The sequence below is a fragment of the Tauraco erythrolophus genome, chromosome 9 (assembly GCF_009769465.1).
Source record: "Tauraco erythrolophus isolate bTauEry1 chromosome 9, bTauEry1.pri, whole genome shotgun sequence".
Classification (NCBI taxonomy): Eukaryota; Metazoa; Chordata; class Aves; order Musophagiformes; family Musophagidae; genus Tauraco; species Tauraco erythrolophus.
Genome location: NC_141473.1, coordinates 5,450,320 through 5,467,699, shown reverse-complemented (window position 1 = coordinate 5,467,699; position 17,380 = coordinate 5,450,320). Strand labels below are relative to the sequence as shown.

The 17,380-nt window shown below is 40.9% G+C and overlaps 1 protein-coding gene across 1 annotated transcript in view; it reads left to right on the top strand.

Annotated features, from left to right (window-relative positions):
• Nucleotides 1–10,445, top strand: part of TACC2 (transforming acidic coiled-coil containing protein 2) — a 35,004-nt gene extending 24,559 nt beyond the window's left edge. Inside the window, exons 9-13 of the mRNA XM_009979705.2 lie at nt 1,613–1,656; nt 7,725–7,885; nt 8,059–8,165; nt 9,282–9,402; nt 10,380–10,445. Of these exons, the coding sequence (XP_009978007.1) occupies nt 1,613–1,656; nt 7,725–7,885; nt 8,059–8,165; nt 9,282–9,402; nt 10,380–10,445 (499 nt within the window). The remainder of the gene's footprint in view (nt 1–1,612; nt 1,657–7,724; nt 7,886–8,058; nt 8,166–9,281; nt 9,403–10,379) is intronic.
• The last annotated feature ends 6,935 nt before the right edge of the window (nt 10,446–17,380 follow it).

Genomic DNA, 17,380 nt, shown 5'->3' with positions numbered 1-17,380 from the left:
GGGGTTTAATTGATTATGCCTCAGTAGGGGAATTCAAGCAGATGACCTCTGAGATCCTTTGTAGCCCTAGATCTTGGTGTTTTTAAGACTTACGAAATTGCAAGAAGTCCATGGCTTTGTTTTCTTGGATGATAAAACTTCCTAAAGGTGCCTGGTGTTACAAGGACATGACATGGCTTTGAAATCCTTATTGCTTACAGCAGGCTTTTGAGGTAATCTTCTTTGGACATGAAACCAATCCCTTCCTTTTAGGGGAAAATCCTTGTGGCTGTCTTTGCTCTCGAAAGTGTCGTTTATGGATTAAAAAAAAAAAAGGAAAAAGCCAATTAAACCAACAGGACCGACAGCAGGGAAAGCAGCATCCAAGCCGATCCCAGTGGATCTGCTGTTCTGGCTCCAGTACTGAAAATTGTTTCTACCTGAAGCCTGAGCCGGGTCAGGGTGATGCACAGCTCAGCCCCTCCTCTGCTGAGTGCTCTGCGGGACCAGGACGAGGAGATGCTCCTGACCCTTGGGGCCAGTGGCCTTCTCAGGGGTTTCTGGGCTCTGTGATTCAGATTCGAGACAGGCGGTGCTGGAGTTACTGCGTTAGTTTTTTGGGAGCTCCGCAAGTTTCTCCTTTCCCTACTGACTTTTGTCTCGGGATTTTCCCACGTCCTTTCTGTAACCTCACCAACTGCAGCAGACTTCTCTAAAATGGAGCAAGTGAAAGTGAGCGAGGACTTCAAAAGAGACCTGTTCAAACACCAGTGAACTATTTCGAATATCCACTTCAGATGAAGCGTGGGGTAATTTTGTTTTTCATAGGCAGTCCTACGTGGCTCATGAATCAAAGCACAGATCAAGCTAGTCTCATTGCATTAGCTTTATTTGGCTCTGGAAAGGGATGATCATCTTTCTAAATCACATTTAATCTGCTTATTTTGGCTAACCTCTTTTCAAGAAGGAAATTCAAAGCCTACTGTGAGTGTGTGAAATAAAATGGTCTTAAAAGTAGCATTTTGCCACCTCTGTTTCAACAACAGATTTGGGAAACAGGACGCGGTGGATTTTGTGCTACATAATTGAATATTTTGGTCTTGTTCTCTTAAGTGGTAATGGATCGTTTAGTTGCATTTGGAGGGTGGAAGATTAGATATATTTTGGATGAGGGCCAACTATACTTCTGTTAGGTTTACTTGCTACCAATTGTAACTTTACTTAACATTTACATTAAAAACAAGCAAACACAAACATGGAGAAGAGGGGAGAAAGTAATGGAAAAATCAGACTCTTTGTAGTTCTAGAATTAGCCAGTGTGATTGTGTTTATATTTAAATCGTGATTGGTGATGTGCTTTGGGCATGTTTCAAATGGCAGAATTTGTTTCGAAGCAATCTCTTTTCCCTCCCCCCACCTCTGTTGATTTACATGGAGAATTAAAAATCAGGTGCAATGTTTAAACTGTCAGTTTTATTTGTTACTTAGGTAATAAGGAGCACATAAAAGTGTGAAGGGATTCTGTATCTCTTTTAAAATACCATAGTTCAGTTACTGAGCAGCGTTATTTTCTCAGCAAGCATTAGCAATTATGATGTTTGCTAAAAGCTTTTCTTTTTCTCCTCTCTTCTAGGAAAATAGTTTCAGAATATGAGAAGACGATCGCTCAGATGATAGGTAGGTGTTTCTACTCTGAAAGATGCTATCCTCCACTCTGATTTTCTGAAGAGAGCATGGAAACATGATTTAAGTCTGTGGGCTTCGTTTTGATGCCAGCTGCATCTGCTGATGCTGCTGGGAATTGTGAATGCATCTGAGGACACCAGTGTGCACTGCCAGGTTGTGATGAAAAGCTAAGGCTTCATTTTACAGAAAGTAGCCCCCGAGGCAGACCGGGTAGTGCAGAAAGGTCAGGGCTTTCTCTTCTGCATCAAAGCAAACTGTCCCATAGGAAGCGTGTTCAAACGCTTTGCCCAGAATTCATGGGTATCTCCAGGAGAGACTTTCAGTGACCTAAAAACCCTTTAGTCATCCGCTCCCAACTGTTTACTGGGAGATACCAAACTTAGCTCTTTACAACAACAGGGATTATCTGTGCTAAGTGCATTGGTCAGACCAAAACCTAGATTAACTCCAATCCCAGCTGAGAGATTATGAGTGGCCAGTCCACCTCCCCAGCTATTTACTGCCATAGGGGTCTCCTTTAAGGTCTGAATTATGACATGTTTTGCCTCGCAATAATTAGAAAACGCCTTTGTTAACAGCATGCCCTGCAAATGAGACACGCTACGTGCAGTAGCATTTCAAAACCGAAGGTTGCAGGACTCATGTGCTTCCTTAGCACGGGAGGTCTGGCCCCTGGGATGTGATTTTAAAGCCTCCTCAGAAGATTTCCAAAGCTCTTTTTCTTAGTCTGGCTATAGAAAGCACCAGTGCCTTGTGCTGCTTCAGCTCCAGCCGTCTCCCAGAAGGGCAAAGAGCTGAGTAGGGTCATGGCTTTGCCATGGCCACTGTTGCTGGGAAGAGCAGGAAGAGAATCAGTGGGTGATGAGAAAACAGGACCAAGCTCATCTGGACAAGCTCAAGTAAAGCAGCAGAGAACTATGAGATATTGTTAAAAGCCATTAGGATTGGGCTTGGAGTTAAATCTGGAGAAAGTCCAGCCCAGCTAATGGTATCTGCGAGCAGGGAGTGTTGTGAACCCAGTGCTGTGTTTATTTACTGACAAATAAAAAGAGAGAAATTGTTCCTCTTACTCCCACTGAGAGAACTATCACAGAGAGTACAGGCACACAGCAGCATACCTGCACCTTCCTAGCAGGTTTTTAACAGGGAAACATTTTTATTACAGCTATCACCATACCATAGTGTTTTGCCCCTTTTAAAATTGGCAGTCCCCTCATATTCAGTGTTGTGTGACCCTCAAATTTTTGGTTTCTTATAAATTGAGGTTTTTTAATTGACGCTTGAGTTATGTTTACATACAATTGTAGTAGATTTACTTATTTTTGCCCAAAGTCAGTGGTGCTTTTGTTACTCTCCTGCATTTCTCAGCCCTTGGGAGACACCCCAGCCTCCTTTCAAGTGAAGGGAAAAATGGGCCTACGAATAAATGGATGGATGGATGGATGGATAGATAGATAGATAGATAGATAGATAGATAGAATAATAATAATTATATAATAATGAATAGTATGTAATAACAGTATGCCTGGCTTCATTCTCTATGGTGTGATGCCTCCATTGCCTTTTGTATGTACACCCGAGCAAATTTGCCTGCCTTCTGACATAACGTCTGTCATTCTCATCATGCAAGTGTTAAAATAAGAGTGATTAGAGTATGCAAAGAACCTAACTGATTTTGGTTTACACTAAACATGCTCTGGTACAGCTTCGTCACTGAACCTGGCCATTCATATGTACAAACACAGGACCTGTCCTTTTTTCCCCAAGCATGTGCTTGTAGTTAGCAACAGAAGTTTCTTTTTGATAACAAACTCCAATTCCATTTTTGAGAAACAGATTTAAAAAAAAAAAAAAGTTAAAATTGCGAGACCTCAGTGCAACAAGAAGGTATAGAGTAGGGGTCCTAAGGCAGAGGCACAGCCATGACATACATAGTAAATTCTACAGTTGCCTTTCGTCTTGCTGGAAAGAAATCAAGGATAATTAAAGCACTGAGCCATTGACCACTGAGGAAATTGAAAGATTTTTAAACTCCAAATTCCGAGCATCAGTCAGAGATCTATGGCAAGTTTTTAAGAGCTATGGCTATAAATAATGTAATTTACTGTCCATTTGCAAAGGAACTGAAACAACAGTGACACAGAAAGCAAGCGTTAATTAGAGCAATATGCAAATTCTACAGCATGGTAATATATTAAATGCAAGGCTTCCTCTCCCTGCATTTAATGTAAATTTTTCATCTAATTGTCCCACTTTCTCCTGTCATTTGTCGTAAATTACTGACCCTTTTGATAAAGGAATCCACTCATCCTAATGTCACGTTTTGGAGGAAAATGCTTGTCTGTGTGCTATTTGCATATACTTCCATGAACTATTATCACAATAATGCCTTACTGCTAAAGCAAAATATGCATTTTAACAAAATAAATGCCTGTGCTGTTTCTATTTATGATTTAACCCCTTTGAGCTATTTATACAGCCCTGTTAGGAGGGCATTATGAGTGAACCAATTTCACAAACCCCTTTAATGAATATTCAGTGTGATTGATAGATCCTGCTCGGCTTTTTATAAGTTGTCATGTGTATGTATAACGAATACTGAAAATATTCCATATAAACAATATATAATTGTGTATATTTGCTTATGAAGGCACCAGAACCATGCATTGCAAACAGTAATTGCCTTTGATTTCAAGGGCTGTTGCACGTCTAGTGTTTGCTGTCATATGCATATAGAACCCAATATTACCCCACTTAGCTTATGCAATTAGTTTCATGCCATACTCTGTACAGGCAGAGCTTGCAAGCTGTCAGGGTATAGATCCCTGTTAGTGTCTCTTTGCATATTTTTTTACTGGTGCTTTAATTTTTTTTTTCCTTTTTTCTGACACTTGCCTCGGCCTCTAACACGTTCTTGTTTGTATTGAGGAGGGGGGAGAAAAAAGAACAGGCTTTCCAGGCTGGCCTGCTGCTTGTGCTGCTGCTTCGCTGACTGTTGCCCAAGTTTTGCAGCTCAGGACTGCGTGGCACTGCCAGCCGTATGGAACGGAGCCTGCGTAACCCCAATGTTCACTCCACCCCACCCTACACACGCCTTGGTCACAGCCATCCACAGTTCCCTTCCAAAATCCCTGTCGTGGATTTCCTTTTTAGTGTCGGATTTGTAATGTTGGGGTTGTTTTCTGTTAAAAATGTATCCTTGTACTTGTACGTTTAAATACATGATTAAATCTCATTATGAAAAGCAAACAGATGTTATGCTTTGTGCATTACAGGTTGTTGCATTACCTATTTTCTGCTTTCCTAACAATTCCTGATTTTCTATTTTGCTTCCGTTTTTGTTGCTTCTTGCTATTTGCTTGCAAAAACAAAACAGGCAAGCCTGGTAAGTAAAGCTTTTCACCAACTTTCACACCAGCATTTTGCATTTTTAGTTTCTTTTTGCTTTTGTTCTCTGTTTGCTGCATTCCCATTAAGTAACGTTAAGTAATACTGAGCTGAGCCTGAAAGCAGATCTGCTGTGGTGGTGCTCTGATTCTGTCAATTTGGATAGTGTTAGTCCTGAGCAGACTGTTGTTACTGTTGGTGAGCCGTCGACAGTGTGTGTCGCAGACATGGAAGCCATTTAATTAAGATATTTTAATCATGTAACCTCATAAATATTTTTAGACAGAAGTATTTGTAGCTGCTTCACTAAGATTTGACTGGCAGACTTTTACGCAGTCCTACTAAGCAGCTTTTTCATTAAAGCTAAATCATAGTTTTAGAGAATATCTCATGGATCTTGCAGTCCCCCTCCAGCCAGATTCCTGTTTTCTGTAGTATGTAGCCCCTTTGGCTTTAAATACATCTTAACTGCTATCTCAGATTGTTAGATGCGCTTTGCCTACAGCACACTGGAAACTTTCCCTCTTTCCAGAAAAATGTATCTGTCACTCCTTGCTTCCCCAATATAAATTCCTCTTCTCACTTGGAGTCTAATGAAGCGTCAGCTCGCCCCCCCAGTCCGAGGACACCGATAGCTCGTCATGGAACGGAGAGGAGAAAGGGAGCATCTGATATCGCTTGCTCCTGATTCCCACGTGCGAGTTGAAGCAGGGCTGGGGATGAGTTTGAAGGAGCTGGAGGAGAGAGGAGGGCACCGCGATGCCCTGGGAGGAAGAAGAATTGCTCAGTAGTTGTGAAGGACGGTCACGAATTATTAACTTTCTAGATTGCCCTAGAAACAAGAAGGAAGTTGCTAAAATACCGCAGACAGCAGTCTCAGAAAAAGTGCAGTTGTGACATTAAATACATTTAAGTACATTACGTGATCACACAAATGGACCCTGCCCCCTGCGTGGAGTTGCGACGACAGAGGTTTTGCCAAAGAACAGGATCCTGGCTGTGAGTGTTTCGGCATTGAGCTAGTCAGTGTGTAATCTCCAGCGTGATTAAACAAATCTTGTGCTGGAGCACAAGGTGACATCCTCTCAGATTTAGAAAAATAAATGAAGGATGACAAATAGTTTTCTCCTTTTCCTTGAGAATACGTTCATTTTGACATTACAGATGATCACAGAATGTCTTTAAGAAGGCAGAACAGAAAAGAATGTTTATTTTTTATGAGATGTTAAATGATACCAAACTGATGTGGCATTGCAGGGCTCTGGGTTTCTCAGTTCTGCCGTATCAAAGGTGTTTATTCACCAGCAAAATAAAGGTGTTACAGCTTCCAGTGCAACAAACTCAGTGCAGGTTCTTAGAGCATCTCTGCTTCTTTCGATCTTCTGCATCACATAGAGCAAAATGACCTCAGGTCAGGCTCTGCCCCAGCAAGATGCTGCCTGGGGGCGTGCAGAGAAGAACAGAACATAGCCAACATGAGCTGAGGCACGGCGTGACATCGTGCTGCTCTGGGCTTAGTTAGGCTAGCGACAAAAGCCTATGAAAGGATTGAATGTGTGAAAGGAAGAGATTAATCTCCATCTGGGAATTGACAGTATCAACTTTGACATTTCAGAGCTGCCCAGCACTATGAAATACTGAATTCAGATGAAGACTTCTATGCAAATAAAAAAATAAGGTCTTGTTTAGTTCTTTATATTTCAAAATATAAAGGCCTGAATGAAAAGTTGTAGATTCTGAAATGCCCCGTGCTTTTTACATGGGAAACTTCTTACTTTATTTTAGTTTCCATTGTAGACAAGGAAAATGGTAATATAAAACTGCTGTGTTTTATGGATTGGTTTTCATTTCAGTGTCATTCAAAGTAGCCCTTAAAACACGGACACAAGAATCATGTTTTAGGATATGAAGCAAACAATGAAGCATTTTGGAAGACAATGCCAGTCCTTTCCTTCCAGTGTTAAAGGGGTATTCCAATTTATTACTAGGTCAATTCCTTTGAAAAGTTGTCTTCCATATGGATTTGGATTCCTCTTGTGTTCTTCCCACCATCCCTGCCTCAAATTTAACTATACACAGAAGAAGATGGGAAGATGTTTTCTACAGACCAGAACTTAGAAAGTCTGTTTAATGTTAGATTTCCTTTCTGGCACTTGCTACAGTAATCCTAAAAAAGAGAGTTTGTAAAACACTGTTTTTCCAAGGGAAGAATTCGAGTTGAATGCCATTAAACAAAAAGTGCCTTGTTTGTACAGGATTAGAAGAGGTGCCAGGAAATGACAAGCATATATCAGCAATGGCAAGTAATATATTGCCAGGGCTAGTAATATGCATAAACGTCCTTTCCTTCAGCTAGTGCATCTTCAGGCAAACGAGGGAAATCCAACACCTGCCTTTTTCATGGGAACAGCTGAGTTCAGAGTGAAATAAGTCATCAGTACAGAGATCTATTTACATTTTTCCCCAACATCAAAGTATTTAAATATCACTGTATTTAGCAACCTTTTTTTTCAAAATAGGACTGTGTCTTTATATAAAAATGACACTTAATAATACACCATGTAGAGCACAGGATAATAGAAGCTATAGATGATAGTGACATCAGTGTTCTTACTACTATTACCCTTCTGAAAATCTCTTTTTTTTTCCTCCTCCTCTCTTCTTTCTAACAGAGGATGAACAGAGAGAGAAATCTGTCTCCCATCACACAGTTCAGCAGCTGATAGTGGAGAAGGAACAAGCTTTGGCAGATCTGAACTCAGTGGAGAAATCACTGGCAGATCTTTTCAGGAGATACGAAAAAATGAAAGAAGTATTGGAGGGCTTTCGGAAGGTGAGTCGTGTTAAAGTCCCCTCCTTTAAAGAGCGAAGCTGAGCAGGCTCTCACGTACCAGTGTCAGAGTTAGACTGCAGCCCTTAAAATATCTGAATGTGACTCCTGCAAATAGGTGCCTGTCCTATACTTCAACCTCTTGGATTAAATTTAATGTAATCTTCTCATTTAAGAATGAAGAAGTGTTAAAGAAATGCGCGCAGGAGTATTTATCACGAGTGAAGAAGGAAGAGCAGAGGTATCAAGCCCTCAAAATTCACGCTGAGGAAAAACTGGACAGGTAATTGGTTGTACACATCTCTTTTCAGGAGTTCAAGCTGCAGGAGAGTTCCCGTGGCTGGACCTTGCATCCCAAACCTGTTCCTTCAAACTGCAGAGCACAGGCTGCTCTGTGATGGAGGGTGGAATGAAATGCCACAATGAGAATTTCTGCAGTGTGCTGGTGTTTCTTCCAGCTCCTGACCGTGTACAGAACACCTTAAATTTCTGTCTTTATCAAATGTCTTCGTTTTCCAGGGAAGATCAAGAGAGAAGCCATTAGCTAGGTTTATGCAGCTGTGGAGGGCTGTGCTCAGATATTTGCACCTGCAGCCAGTATTCCTTGTCCCAGGAGATGTGCTATTGCCCCCGTGCAGTGTTATTGCCCCTGCATCAATCTGCAGAACAGGACGTGTAAGTCCCACCCGGCTGTTTCAGCACAGGATCAGTCGGGCGCTCTCTCCCTGGGAACACCGGTTATCTAAGCTGGATCAGCCCAACTTGTGCTGAGAGTGACGAGGAATAGTTGCACAAAAGATCATGCCAGATCTGCCTGGATAGTAGCTCCTTAAGACACCATTAAGGAGTGAACATCAACTCGTGGCTTAAGACAGGCAGCTCCAGCTGATTTATTTTATTTTTATTTTTTTTCTGTGCTTCCATGTAACGACCAAGTAAGCATTTCTAGGGATTACATTCTGGATTCTCATTACAGTCACCTAGACCCAAGAGGTGTCTCTAAATTGTCACTAGGATTGATCAGTGCCTAAAGACAAGTGAGGCTTGGATTTGCTTTCCAGCTCTTGTCCCCACTGCGAGTGTAGTCAGTAAGAACTGGAGATGAGGTTTAGAAACTGCCGTAAAACCCTTGTACGTCAGTGACATTTGTGACCCCAGCACAGATATCTGAGAGAAGCATGAAGGGAACGACAGACATGAAGAAAAGACTTTGCAGCCTCTGCTGAGCAAGAGAGGGAGTCAGGAAAAGTCTATAGGGACAAGCCTCAGGCTGTTTTCAAAGACATGCACAAGGCAGCCGTGCCTTCACCACCCATCTGCTAAGGTGCAGTCCGTTCTTCGGTACCCGCTGTCCTTCCCTGCGGAGAACCCAACATGTCAAAAATCTGTGTTTTTCTAGAGCCAACGCTGAAATTGCACAAGTGAGAGGCAAGGCTCAGCAAGAGCAAGCGGCGTATCAGGCCAGCCTTCGCAAAGAGCAGCTGAAAGTGGACGCGTTGGAAAGAACACTGGAACAAAAGGTAAGTAGCCATTCAGCTCTTTTCCCGCAGAAGTCAACGGGATGGCCAGAGCTTGGTGAAACCTTCTCCCCAGAGTGGCTGCATCCCGCTCTCCTCTGGAGCTCAGAGCACAGCCAAGGTCAGCCCAAGGACCTGTCTTGCTCCTCGTGTCCAGCTGGCCTGGCAGCTCCCCGGCCCCAGGGAGAGCAGCCTTGCCCAGACCCCTACAACAAAATCAGCTGCCTGCACCAGGCAGTTCAGGCAAGTGGACCCATCTGCCAGGCTTTGACCAGCGCTCGGGGCCAGTTGAGGCTTGATCAAAGCTCATGGTGCACCTGTGTACCAAGCAGGGCCCATGGTTTGCTTTGGTTCTCTTGTTTTAACATCTTTCTGGTTTAGTTCTTATTTCAGTTTTTGCTTCCATCTTTAGTTTTAGCTATAATTCCAATCCTACCTTATGTCCATCCACTCTTAATATAGGCAAAATTATCAGATACAGATGTCTATGATTTAGGGCAAAAGTGACTGCAGGAATTCCCTATTTATATCTCATGTTCTCTAGCTCATCAAGGAAGTTTGCTTTCAGTGTAGTACAGCTCATCCTTGCTTAGAGCCCCTGGGAAACAGAGTGAAAATAATGCTATAAAAGTGCAGCCTAGAAACAGATTTACACTATGTATTATCATTATAGGAATGACTGCTATAAAGCTGTCTGCGTGAGTGCTAAATTGTATTTATTGCAGTCAGAGGAGCTGTATGTGGAAATAAGTCAGCATATTGTTTGAATGCACTATACATAGCTGTTCTATGTATTCATATATACTATATATTTCTCTGTATATACATATATCTATGTATAGATCTTCTGTTCTCAGTATTGGAGAAAACTTAATTGTCCCACGCTTCTCCCAGAGGTTGGATAATTAAAAAAAGCCCCACAACTTGTCTTAATGCAACAGTATTTTTCGTAATACTTAATATTGCTTTTTCTTTTCCAGAATAAAGAGATAGAAGAATTAACAAAGATTTGTGATGAACTGATTGCCAAAATGGGGAAAAGCTAACTTTTAACCAAATTTCTGGACTTCGATATTGAGTGCAATATGACCATTGGCACACTGATGTCCATACATTTATGTGGACAGGTTATATTTTCACTTTTTCGTATGCACTACTGTATTTTCTTTCTAAATAAAAGTTGATTTAATTGTATGCAGTACTAAGATGACTATCAGAATTTCTTGCTATTGTTTGCATTTTCATAGTATAATTCATAGCAAGTTGATCTCAAAGTTCCTGTATCAGGGAGATTGTCAAGTTCTCTAAGAAATTACAAATTGCTGATCCTAGCCTTCCCTTTGTACATGAGTTCCCATGTTGGATGTCTTTTGGATTTAATATAAACATGTATTACTTGCATGGGGACTCTTGCCTTAAGGAGTGTAAACTTTATCTGCATTTGCTGATTTGTAAAATAAAATTAAAAATGAGAAAAAAAAAAGAAAATGCATGTCACTTAAATGAAATTCTCTATTGTAAATAAATTTTTTCGTTGAAAGTTGAAGATAAGTATGGCTCTATTTTATGTACTTCACTTGCCTTCTTCATGTGCAGTGCCAGCTACTGCAGCTGTTGTTAATGAATTCCTTTGCAGAAAGCACTTCATGGGTCACAAGAATATACTACTTATGTGCACATATCTATGTCTTTATCTTGCTCTCTCTGTAAATATATATATATGTGCTAGATTTGGACCACTCAGGTCTCAGGCATAGACTTAATCCTCCAAAATTCTTAATACTCTGACCCTGATCCAGCAAATCCCATAGGCAAATGTAATGAGACTGTTTGCAGGAGTCGGAGGCTGTGACAGGTGATGATGGGATGGTGGTTTTTAAGCATATCTGTCACTGAAAGGTGAATACATTTTCTTCTTGCTGCTGCTGGAAGAATTTGCCTGCAGGGTTTGTGGAGATGAAGTAGGTGTGATTAGAAGTACAACCAGAATAAGCTAGATAAGTAGCATTCTCGCACACCTCTTTATCCTATAAGTTATCCTCTGCAGAGGATTAGGTATGTAAGATAAGCATTAAGGCTTTAATAGCAAACAAACTGCTTTCTTTGGCTAATGGTACATCTCTTGTATCTCCATGATGAGGACAGTCTTCAGCCTGGTTCTTGTCAGCTCCCTTTTTGTACTCAAAAGTAAGTCGACTCCCTTTTCTTGCCTTTTTTATTGCTTTTTCATTTCCTACTTCAGGTGTGGCTGAGCCTCTTTGCTGTTCTGGGCTTCTCTCCTGGGTTGGTTTGGTTGCAGATTATTTTGTGTATGTGGTTAGCAGCACAGAGTTTCACTTCTGCTATGTCATGTAAACATAAATATGAGTGCTAACAAATTTAAATGCACATGTCCCTATGGACAGCAAACATGCCGTCTGCTCTGCATGTTTAGGTATGGTATTGTAAATATACTTCAAATTCATGCTTGCCTTTGGAAAGACCATGTAGTTTGAGCCAAGGAGGAGAAAGAGGATTGACTTATGGTTGAAACATTTAAACAAAAGCAAAACTCTTAAGGTACACTGTTGTGCCTTCCAGCTGAATCGATACTCTAGGAGAAAATGAAATATGGATCATAGTAAGATTTTATGTATTTGCAATGGACTTTTTCATGGTACTGTGGACCAAAAACCATGAGGAGGGGGAAAAAGCCATGATACTCCATGTTGTTACAGTGGGCTCTGCTCTGAAAATGTTTTTTTGGAAGGTGTGGATGCAATTACAGAACATGGGTATTCTTGGATTATTTTAAGGGCAAATTTTAACAACATAAGTGGCTTCTTAAAATACCTTTAAAATCAGTAGCTGGACCACTTCTAAAAAAGAAAAGTCGACAGTATTTGCAGAATCTCTAGTTTTTAAACCTTTTTCCAGTTTCTGCATGTGCTTTAAACAAAATTAGAAAGAGTGCATGGCCAATGTTTTAAAATATTTTTTTGTAAACTCAAAACACTGCTGTTATAAGTTGTCTTTTTTTTTTTCCTTAATGCCAGGCGGAGCACTGCAGTGTTACACCTGTGTAGGTTCTAGTGATGAAGACTGTAACAGACAAGGAACTCAGCAATGTCCAGGGCATTCAGATGCGTGTGCCGTCATTAGAGGACAAGCAAGTAAGTAGTAGCAAACAGTTCCTATCCACTCTACGTGAAAGCTGTAAAAAAGCACTTTAAGTATTGCCCACTTCTTACTTAAATCTGTCATTTTAAAGTTAAATTACTTACCCAGGAATTAGGAAGGGAAAGAAACTAATGGGGCGCCGCACTTGAGCAAGTTCAGAGATACTTAAGGTGCATCAGTTGTACCTAAGATCAATTACAATTATTTAACTTAAGTGGAAGCTTGTTAGTGTAATGTGATGCAATTGTCTTCATTTACTTGTAAAGAAGGGCCAAACCTAATGTCGTTGCTCAGTACTGGATGGTCAGGTTCGTGCTGAGGGGATGCAGACAGGAGCAGGTGACCATGGACATGCAGGTCCGTCTGGGTTCAACGTGGCTCTGTTCTAGGTGGCATCATGAAGTCCTGTTCGTTCAGGTCCTTCTGCGAGCGGGCAAGGAGGGACGGATCCAGAGCGCCTGGAGTGAGCGTTCACTGCTGCTACTCTAACAACTGCAATGCAAAAAGCCTGGCTTCAAGAGTCACCACCTCCGCGAGCTACGTCTCTCTCCTCGGCTTTACATTGCTGTGGCACCCGTTGTTGAAGCTGACATGAGGGGGAGGGAAAAAGAGTATCCTGAAGCAACAAGTCTGCCTTTATAGAAAGAGTTTATTATGTTTCCTAATCACGTTATTCCATTTACCATGTTTCTTGGTAGGCAAAAAGCAGTAGGCAGACCTGACACGTTCAGATAAAAGTTGTTCCATCTGTTAAATATGTCTTGACCTGTATGGAAGAAATGCTGCCCTCTTCTTCTTCATCATAAGGAGCTCATTGTGCAAATATATAACATTTTCCTACAATTTAGACAGTATGTACAAAGAGATGGAGAAATCTTAGCGGCAAGTAGCCTTGTAGTAGGGTGAAGGACCAAATCTTCCAAATGGTGTTTACTGTTGGCAGACATTGAAAAGCAAGCTAAACTTTTCTAACACAAAGTGACTGAAAATTCTAGCAAGCAAGTTAGTCTTTCAGAGAACGTTTGCGAACTGGACAAAGCCAGAAAACTTGAAATAAAGATGATTTAGTATTAATGCAAACTGGTAAGAGAAGGTCATTAAGAGAACAATGCATGGAGGTATGTTATGTTATGTATATTTCCTGGAAAAAAAAACACCTTCCGCTCTTCTCTTTTCTGATCCTTTGAGAATCTTACCACAACATTCAAAAAAGAAGAAAAAAAAAGAGCTTGGAAGTTGTTTTGAACTGGTAAACTCCGTCCAAAAATCACCTCATTCTATCTCTACTGCTGGTTTTGAGAACAAGTGGTTAATCCGTGTCTTGCAGGCAAATTATAATTTGAGTGATAACATTTTCGTTTATCCAAATTCTTCTTGCAGTTTCAACTATGTAGTTAATTCTTCACTATCCTCAACTTCATTCTTTGGGAGTAACAGTATATAGCTGCCCCTTCAATGACGTGATTGAGTTAATCTATGGCAGTTTCTACATCCCTTTCCTTTTGAAAAGTGAATGAAATTACTTGGAGATCTTTAGAGATGTAAGGAACTAAATCAACATCTTTAATAAGCCCATTGATAGCAGTTTTACCAAGTAAATGTCCAGAATGGGCCACATCCTAGAAGGCATTGTGCATCACTAGCTAGTAGGCAGACAGTCCTTTGAAGTGGTCATGTTGAAACTAGGCAAGAGGAGAAGTAACACACGATGTGATAGCACTCAGCAGGATCTTGGGTCTATGATGTCGGAGAGCAGCGTGGTTCCTCCTTTCATTCAAAACTCAGAGGGACAGACAAGCAGATGAGTGATATTTGTAGATTTTAATGTCCAGCTGCGATGATCTGGTCCAATCTCTGGCACATAACATGCGTAAGACTGGCTTCAAGACCAGCTGGTGTCATTGAAGCAGAGGTGGTCTTTCCAGTTCTAGTTTTAGTTACCCATGTGGAAAAAGATATACTCATCAAGTTTATGGAACTCACAAACTATTGGTAAAAGATTTACTCATCAAGTTTATGGAACTCACAAACTACGTGGCAAAGTAGTTTTTCTACTAGTTTTGTGTTGTGACTTTTTTTCAGTATAATTCTTTGAAAAATCAATTCCAGGCAGCGTATCATAGAATTCTGCACATTCACAAAAATTTTAGTAAGGTTTCAAACTCTAGAGAGCCTCTTCAAGTAAAATAATCAGTGAAACCTCCATGTAGAGTGTAACTATAGCCCGCCTTGTAGCTGTTGCCTGTCACAGGGACCAAACTGTCTCCTTGTTTTATTATACTCTTTCCTCTGTCTGAATCCTTCATCATCTCCTGTAGATTGTGGCTTCAGACTGGGACTGTTCTGGTTTTGTCTGAAAGGGCTCCCAGACAAGGTAGTTCTGGTCTACGCTCTAGTTTCTAGGCACGAGGCTGATAAAGCTGCTTATAAATATAAAGATTGCAGCAATGCAACAGATCTTGGCTGAGAGTGTTAATTTCAACTTAAATATCTCATCTGTGTACAAATCACTGGAGTTTCTTGAAGTATTTTTCATTTCGTTCTCAGCTTGAACCAGTTCATTCCACCTGCTCTGCCACAAGAGTTAGGTATTGGTTGTGTGTTTATTTTCTGGTTGTTCTGTAATGATAAATCTGTATTGAATGTAATCTCTGTATATGCTCAGCGCATTTCCTTAACGAGAAAATAAAATGTATGCAATGGCTGACAGTGTCTCTTGATAAACAAAACAGCATCTTTTAGTCAGGAATTTCCAGTTGCATCTGGCGATCTGTTTTCCCGCAGGAATGCTGGCTTTTTTACTGTGGGATGTATTTCTTAAATCTGGTAGATAAAATAGTGAATGTTGATACTTTCCTCACTGTGATATTTCCACGATAAAATAAGAAGCTAAGGCTCTATCCTCTTGACAAACACCATCTGTCGCTCCTGACTACAGCCAGGACGCAGATCTTCAGGCAGCTCACGGCCTCCCACCGCTTCCGTTTGATTCTGCCACCCAGCACGTAACGGGCTGTGTTTTGCTTTTTTACAGGTCTGACATTTTCCCTGCCTAATTATGAACCTGAAGTGTTCATCTATGTATATATCTAGGAATGATAAACCGTATTTATGGATTGCTGCTACCAGAGGTGTTTCACAATGTTGTCTTGTCATAAACATTAACAGGAAGACAAGCAGAGAAAAAGTGGATCAAAATAGAAGGAATATTTTTTTAAACCCCATTAAAAATACAGAAAATATTTTAAAGTTTCCATTGCCATGACTGTGCAGAGCTATTCCCAGTTATACGTAAAATGGAAAGTAATTGTCTTTAGCGTGGTTGTTCTGAAGTCTCAAAACCCACTCATCATTCCCAGCACAGTGACATGCTCTTTCTGCCTTCCTTTGTGTTGACAGACAGTTGGGACAAAAGGACCAGAAACTGGTAATGAAGCACCTTCTGCTGCAACTAAAAATGATAGGAGTTTTTTTTTGTCTGTTGTAGCAGTTGGATCTGTGTAGTGGATCAGTTGGGTAAGTACTGGGTTTGAGTTTACTGCTAGCCTCTCACCTTCAAGAAAGGATCTCGAGAGCAAGAGATTTGTAATTTCTGATTTAGAACTGAGAGAAACTCTCAATTATAACTGTAGCTTGTAGGACATAGATAGCCTCAAATCATAATTTCCATGATTTCTGTATATCCTCTTGTTTTCGGCAGTACAGACAGCGCTTCCTTATTTTCCCAGTCTTTTCAAAGATGACGAGAGTATTTGGGGAGCTACCAGGAGGGCACATCTGAGCAAAGGGCCCCTTATACTGTGCAAATGTACTATTTAATTTGTGTCAATATTCATCCACACTTGACTTTTCCCACAGTGAGAGCAAGGGTCCAAGTTGTCTCTTGCTCTTGGTACGGAATAAGCAATTCTGGAAGCTTGTAAGCTTTAAAACCAGATCAGATAAGATGACCTCAATACCAGTTGTGCTATTTAATGACAGAAGTTTTAAGTACATGTTGGTGCTGCAGACCACAGCTTCTTTTTTAACCTTTTTTTCATGTGAAGTGTTAGACATGTGGCTCTGTTCCATAGGGATTACAACAAAGAACACCCTTGTACCTTGTGCTGTCATGGTTGTGTGTGCAATGAAAGCCCAGCTGTGACAGACTGCATTGTGAGCATCACTCCAAAAGGTCTCAACCTACAGATGTTTAGGACGTAACCCAGAGCTGTTGGCTGTGGCTGGTGACTGCCCTTGGGGAGGAATTTTATGCTTTAGAAATCAGAAGTCCTGACTGCAATTCATGGAGCTCAAGGTTATCACCCTGCATACACACACACTCCTTCTTATCGTCCAACGCCAGCAGTGCATGGGGTATTTTTAATCCATAAATTTATGGCGTGCTTAGAATTAGCATGTTTACTCCCAACCAAGTGGAAAAAAATGATAACGGTGTTAATCCAAGCAAGAGTATGTACAGAGAGCGCAGCTAGAAATTCATCGTGTTGGTGGCGTAGGTGCAAGTAAACTTTGTGAGCAAAACGAGAAAAGCCAACATGGGATTGAGTTTAGAAAGAACTACAGAAGCAGCACGTGGTACTTGGCAGCGTGGCTTTATGGAAAGTAGGTCTTGTGAAAAACATCTCATTTGAGGTTGTGGAATTTTGCTGATGAAGGTAAACACATAGATTTTGCAACACATTTCCGATAAAATTGCCGTCATGATACACAGGCTGAGAGTTCAAGAGCCAGAAGAGCGAAAAACTGCAAACCCAAGTTCTCAGTAGAAAATCATCCAAATGGTGTCTTGGATAGAGGTGATGGCACATCATCTTTCTGA